The sequence below is a fragment of the Tupaia chinensis genome, unplaced genomic scaffold, assembly GCF_000334495.1.
Source record: "Tupaia chinensis unplaced genomic scaffold, TupChi_1.0 Scaffold000305_1, whole genome shotgun sequence".
Classification (NCBI taxonomy): domain Eukaryota; kingdom Metazoa; phylum Chordata; class Mammalia; order Scandentia; family Tupaiidae; genus Tupaia; species Tupaia belangeri.
The window spans coordinates 2,242,437-2,249,807 of record NW_006159795.1 but is presented as its reverse complement, the minus strand read 5'-3'; the positions used below and the strand labels follow the sequence as shown (position 1 = coordinate 2,249,807).

Below are 7,371 nucleotides of genomic sequence, written 5' to 3'. Positions count from 1 at the left end.
GGGAAAGAAAGTCTGGCTTGGAACTATCCACTTTGTTTTTCTATAAGTTGCAGTTCTTAGAACTGATTTGTGGACCAGCTGATTTATTCAATATTTTGTAAATTGTACTCTGAAATCTTGGGACTTCACATAGGTGTTTTACTGAGTCAGGTCAGGGAGGAGTCTTGCCTCTTCCCAAAGCTCCCCTGCTCTATGGCAGATTGTGCAAAAATGTACACACATTCTTTCCCTCCCCATATACACATCCTTTTGAAATGTCACTTTGCATCTTCTCTTATCCAGAGATAGAGTCTATTTCCTCACTCCTTGAAGCTAGGCTTGGCCATATGGTATGACATAGGCAAAAATGATAGAAAAAGGTTCTGAGGGCTTGTACACCAGAGTTTGTTTCTTTTATTACTTTTGGGAATCTTGCTACAGGTACCATGTGAATTATCCTAGGTTATACTGCTTAGAAATGAACGATCAATGGTCTAGTTATGTCCACTACCTCTGCTGGAAGCCAATCAATGGCTGAGTCAATAAATGAGCCACACATGCAAGAGTGCACTTAGCTGATGTCACATGGAGCAGAAACAAGCTGCCCCAGCTGTCAGCCCTAATGCTGATTCACAGGTATGTGAACAAATAAAGGATTGTTTTAAGCCAGTGAGTGTTGAATGATTTGTTATGTAGTGAAACCTGACTGATACATGTTTCTGTTACCCTTTTATTCAGAGTAATGCAAAAAGAGAGCTTAAAATTGCCTATTAGATATAATCTCAAGTTTACAAAATATGTGTGCCTATGCATGGAAATATGAGAAAATAGGTAGTGAGATTCTGGATGATCTTTATTTTATCTCTGTATTTTTCTGAATTTACTAAATTGTCTACAATAGAACTTACGATCTTTGTAAAACAAAGAAAGAAAAGTCAAAGTGCTAAGCATTTTTTTCTGGCTGCCCTTTGATCACGGTCAGGCAAATTCTGATGTAACATGAACATTTACATGTAGCTGTGATTGCTGCATTGTGAAAGACATAGAAGGAATGGTTGACTCCATTCAGGCCAGGGATGTTATTTCTGGTGAGAGTTCCAGGAAGACTAAAAGGGCCTAAATGGTGAAAGTCTATGCTTTGAAACACTTTCACCTAAAAACTTTTCTTGGAATGTTAATTCATTATTTCTTTACCTTTGTATTCTATATTTTGTATCTGGTGTGGCTGATGAGTTTCAGTAGAATTCATTGAGCAGGTTTTAATGATAGGAAAGGCAGAAATCTTGGCCTCGAGATATGCTAATAATATTAATATCTTATGTTGGTCCTTCAACATCCATCCTCCTCCCTTCTCCACGCCCTGGGAAAGCAACCTATGTTGATTGGATTGATGGCTTCTATCTGGGTTCCGTCAAGAGCGAGTCCCATTAGGATAACATAAGGAGAGACCAGTGACATTAGAGTATTATTCCATCCTACAGGTTCATTGTGATCTGGCTTCCACTGAGGATCGGAGATCCTTCCAGGCAGCCCTCAAACAACCACCACTTTTAGTTCCAGTGCTCTTCCTCCCCTTTTCAGGCATGGGGTGATAGGTTGGTGCCCAAGTTTAGAAAAATATGCCAATCCTTGTATATTTTTCTACATCTTGCCATGCTTTTTTTTTTTTTTTTTGAGAGTTTTTTTCTATAGGGTGCGTGTGCTTGCCAGACAGACAGAGAGAGACAGAGAGAGAGAAAGCAAGAAATCACCCCCCCAGGGGGAATGGCCACGCCACAATCCCTTCTCCTCCGTTCTCCTCTCGGGATCTTGGGCATGCACACACATGTGCCCAGCGTGAGTTTGAAGCTACCAGGTCCAGGACGCGAACCGTGGTCAACTACATGGTGATGGCTTCTATCTGGGTTCCGTCAAGAGCGAGTCCCATTAGGATAACATAAGGAGAGACCAGTGACATTAGAGTATTATTCCATCCTACAGGTTCATTGTGATCTGGCTTCCACTGAGGATCGGAGATCCTTCCAGGCAGCCCTCAAACAACCACCACTTTTAGTTCCAGTGCTCTTCCTCCCCTTTTCAGGCATGGGGTGATAGGTTGGTGCCCAAGTTTAGAAAAATATGCCAATCCTTGTATATTTTTCTACATCTTGCCATGCTTTTTTTTTTTTTTTTGAGAGTTTTTTTCTATAGGGTGCGTGTGCTTGCCAGACAGACAGAGAGAGACAGAGAGAGAGAAAGCAAGAAATCACCCCCCCAGGGGGAATGGCCACGCCACAATCCCTTCTCCTCCGTTCTCCTCTCGGGATCTTGGGCATGCACACACATGTGCCCAGCGTGAGTTTGAAGCTACCAGGTCCAGGACGCGAACCGTGGTCAACTACATGGGAGTCCAGCAACACAGCCATTACGCTAACTGCTGGTCCCAATCTTGCCATGCTTTTGTAAACTGTCTCATTACAGGTCAAGCATTCCTAATGCAAAAAATAGGACAGTTTTTGAGCACTGACATGATGGCACAGGTGGAAATTTCCACACCTAGCCTTATGTGACAGGTCACAGGCAATACTCTAATAAAAGTATTATATAAAATTACTTTCCAGCTATGTGTCTGAAGTATATATGAAACATACATGAATGTTTAGACTTGAGTCCCATCCACATGATCTCTCATTATGTATATGCAAATATTGTAATGAAAAAATGCCAAATTTGAAATATTTCTGGTCCCAAGAATTTCAGATACGGGACACCCAGCCCGTATTAAATGCTCCTCAGATTGTCTAAGTACAGTTGATCATCTGTTTCCTGCAGACTCTGAGCCATACTGTAGACATGCATATTCCCTATGGATAGGATAGACAAAGTCCTAGAAAAATCAGTTCCTTTCCTCCAACAAAAATAAGTATGTGGCAGAAAAAGATTAAAAAAAATTTCACAGTTCCCATGACTTCCAACACTCACTGCTGAGGTGGCAAACTAGCCATCAAATTCAGGTCACAAGTAATTGTGACTAACAGGATGACACAGAGGATGGGATGGTAACTTCCTTTGTGTAAACCTACTGGGAAGAACAGTGGGCGATTTGTGACTAAGAAAAATTAGAATGAAGAAAAAGTGTTCTTGAGAGAATGATGCCCATGACACATGAAGTGATGAGGTAAAGTGTGACGGGACGGAACATGACACTCTTACCCGGCCATCACTCGTCAGGAGGATAGAGTCACTCTTGATGTCCCTGTGAATCACTCCTTGGTTGTGAAGGTAGGAGAGAGCTCTGAGAACTGACAGACAGACTGTAGCTATCTGTTCTTCATTCATTCTAGAAAGAAAATAACATTTAGGGAATAAAAGAGATTTAAGGACATCTGTAGAATGCTCAAGGGAAGAAGTGCCTTTGGGTTCTAGTGAACCAGTCTAGGCTTTTTAGCCCATATCTAGAAAATCTATTGGCAAGGAAAAGGAAGTCTTTGGAATCTTATTCCCAGAATATGTCTTGGCACTGAGGATTATAAGGACCAACTATAAGTTAAGGAAAAATACACCTCTCCTCAGGTTGACTTTTGGGTCATTTAAGCGAATGCACTTCCACATACTCTCATAGATAATTCCTTAGACTATGACAAACCTGCAGAGTCCTGGAGAACTCACTGACTAGTCAGAATTCCAGGTATGGTGATCTTGAGCAAGTCCTTCAATTTGCTCTGGTCTCTTTTCCCTCATCTTTGATATGAGCACAACCATGGTTCTCTTCAAGACAACATGGGCAAAGTGGTCTCAGGATTTCTAAGCTCCTCCCTGGGACTTATATTAATTCCAAATTACTCTTCCTCTCTTTCCTCCAGGAACAAAGGTTTTGGTTGCTATAGAGTCCTTATTTAAAAAAGAAGTTGAACCTAGGAAGTTGCTAATAACTCAATGTGGATGGATGATATTTTGACCAGTGGGTCATGGGAGTGAGAAAGGAAGCATAGCATTGGATATGTTCTTCCATATCTCACAGCTGCACCTCTGTGAAGGAAGTGTTTTGAGGTCAGGGAGGAGATTGAGGTCAGGGATCTCTCCAAGGTTATGCAGCTAAGAAAGTGGCCAGGTTGGGACCAGCAGCTAGCGTAAAGGCTATGTCTCTGGACTCCCATGTAGTTGACCGCAGTTCGTGTCCCGGACCTGGAGGCTTAAAACTCACGCTGAGTGCATGTGCTTGTGTGCCCAAGATACCAAGAGGAGAATAGAGGAGAAGGGATTGCGGTGTGGCCATCCCCCCGGGGGGTGATTTCTCATTTTCTATCTGTCTGTCTGTCTGTCTGGCTCTGTCTGGCAAGGGCACGCGCCCTATAGCAAACCCCCCCCCCAAAAAAAAAAGAAAGTGGCCAGGTCATTATTCAAACTTCACTTCCTGAGTTTAGAAACCATATCTTCCCACTTTCCCATTATCCAACAGGATTCTTGCTACTCAAAAGAAAGGGTTTTTCCCATGAGTGAAATAGTTCAGTCATTGGGGAATCTAGGTGAGAATTACTTGGACAGCAGGGACTGCTCAGAACCGTAGAAATAACTCACTTATGGGAACCAGCAGTTAGCGTAATGCTATGTCGCTGGACTCACACGTAGTCGACTACAGTTCGCTTCCTGGACCTGGTGGCTTAAAACTCACGCCGGACGCGTGTGCGTGCGTGCCCAAGATCCCGAGAGGAGAATGGAGAAGGGATTGCGATGTGACCATCCCCTCTGTGGGGTGATTTCTCGCTTTCTGTCTCTCTGTCTCTCTCTGTCTGTCTGTCGAGCGCACGCGCCCTATAGCAAAAAAATCTCTCCAAAAAAAAAAAGAAAAGAAAGAACTCATTTAGGCATTTCCCTAGCTTATATATGTGTAAAACTTCCTCCCTGTCACAGAGACTTTGGGAGGCTCACATTCAGCAAATTTTTGTTATCATTGACCTGTGAAGAATCTTTACGCCTACTTCAAATAACTCAAATCTGATGGAATCTAAGAGAAATTTTATTAAAGATGCTGGTTCTTGCTCTTGAATTAATTGTAAGGCATATTTGAGTTTGTCCCTGATGATGATGATTAGACACAAATGTGAAAAAGGTTCTACAACTGTCCTGCAAACAAAGGAGACTGTCAGGAGAGACAGAGAGAAAAATTGGCCAGAGCTCAAATTTAAATACTGCTTGGGAAACTGGAGTAATTCCAGGGAAATCTTAGCTCAGCAGGATAAGAATGAATGGCTTTCAATTTGCCTTAGAGTCCTGTTGATGTCAGAATACTCAGCAGAGTCCTATTGATGTCAGAAAACTCAGCAGAGGGGTGAAAGGGTGAGGGCGGTAGCAAGAAGGCATGGTGGTTAAAGTGCTGGATGCCAACATAGCTGACTACAGTTTGAGTTCTGGATCTGGCAGCTTGCTTTCTCACTTTTCCTTTATCTCTCTGGTCAAATTTAAAAAGTAATAATAAATAAAATAATTCTTAAATCAAACTTCAGCTGGAAAACAATGGATTCAAAAGTAATATACTAGTAAATAGCCAATTAAGAGAACATAGATGGTATAAAGTTGATGGGTACAAAGAATTACACCCTTTCCTTCAAAGGGGATCTCACTGTCAAAAATCAATCCCATAGAAAGGCAAATGAAACAAAACCTTCTTGCCTGAAACACAGAGGAAACCAATAACTTTTGTCCTTGGTTATATGATGAATGTGTTGCTTATTATGTGGAATTATTCTTTAACAATTTTCACACATGCCAAAAGCATGTCCCTCAGTGCTTTGGATCATCATCATCAGGGACGAGCTCAAATATGTCTTAAAATTAATTCAATAGCAAGAATCAACATCTTTAATAAAATTTCTATTAGATCCCCTGAGATTTGAGTTATTTGAAGAAGTAGGCATAATGATTCTTTACAGGTCAATGATAACAAAAATTTGCTGAGCGTGAGCCATAAGCACTAACTGAAAGATCACCTGTAGGTGGAACATAGAAAAAACAATACTGATCTTTAATTAATTTGCTTTCAAATTTACGTGGTAAACTGAAGGATGGCTGGTGCTTTTCAACCTCAATAGAAATGAAGCTTATTATGGGATAAAAATTTTTCAGTTATGAAGTCAACCCCAAAGTCAAGCCCTGGCTCTGTCAGTTATTAAATGGGTAATTCTGAGAAAGATCCTTTCATCTCTGAGTCATAGCTTCATCATTTGACAGACAAGCGCATTGACGCTTGCCTCATGAAGATGTGAAAAGGTTACAGGAGTTAACATAGGAACAACCTGACCGTACTTGGCAGTATCCTTTCCTTTCTGGGCCCTCTGTTTCCTGGAAATCAGAAGAATGTAATTTAAGAAGGTACTAGGTAATTGCAAAACTTCAGTATATGTAAGAAACCTCAGGGCATCTGGTTAGATTATAGATTCTCATTTAGTTGATCTGGGGTAAAGCCTGAGATTCTGTATTTCTAACAAGTTTCCAGGTCCTCAGACCCTAGTTTGAGTAAAAAAAGGTTAGATATTATATCAACTAACCAACGAATCAATCATTCAGTAAGGCAGTTATTGAAAATCTACTACAGAAAACTCTCCAAAGCTTTTGGATTTAAAACTCCAAGTATGCATGGTGTTCTGTGATCCACAATTTTGTCCTGCAGTCTTAAGCTACTCTGAATCTGGTATTATATTTACTTTGAACCTTGCTTCTCCAAGTGGTCCATAAATTAGAAGCAATGGCATCCCCCTGGGAGGTTGTTAAAAATGCAGTCTTGGTCTGGTGCTGGTTTCAGGTTTTGTTTATCTGAGAATGTCCTTGTCTTTTTTTCTCACATGAAGGATAATCTTGCTGGCTACAGTATTCTCAGTTGAAATTGCTTTTCTCTTAACTCTTTGAGTATATTTTCCCATTCTTTCCTCACTCGCATTGTTTCTGATGAGTGGTCTGCTGTTAGTCTAATGGGATATCCTTTGTAGCTAACTTGCTGTTTCACTCTTGCCAATCATAGTATCTTGTCTTTGTCTGTGGTTTTGGTCAGTCTGGCTATAATGTGTCTTGGAGAAGATCTTCTTGGGTGGATTCGATTTGGGGTCCTTTGTATTTCTTGGGACTGGATCTTTGAGTGCCTCTCTAGATTTGGAAAGTTTTCTTGCAGGATTTCATGGAATAGATTATCAATGCCCTTATTAGTATCTTTGCCAGATCTCCAAGAAGTTCTCAAGGGAGTTCTATGTCAGGAAAAATGAAATGTAGTCAGACAGAAATAAGAGTTCAAAAACTAAGAAAATGGCCAACTTAATTGTAAGGACAAATCTAGAGTTGAATATTATATCCCAGAATTCAATCAGGAAGATCAAACCACAACAGAAGATAAATTAAGTACATGAGACTGAACTGGTGAAATAG

At 40.8% G+C, this 7,371-nt stretch overlaps 1 protein-coding gene across 1 annotated transcript in view; it reads right to left on the bottom strand.

Annotated features, from left to right (window-relative positions):
• The window catches only part of PAK5 (p21 (RAC1) activated kinase 5), a 206,137-nt gene that overhangs the window by 22,956 nt on the left and 175,810 nt on the right, over nt 1-7,371 (bottom strand). The window contains exon 6 of the mRNA XM_027772827.1: nt 3,172-3,298. Within this exon, the coding sequence (XP_027628628.1) occupies nt 3,172-3,298 (127 nt within the window). The remainder of the gene's footprint in view (nt 1-3,171; nt 3,299-7,371) is intronic.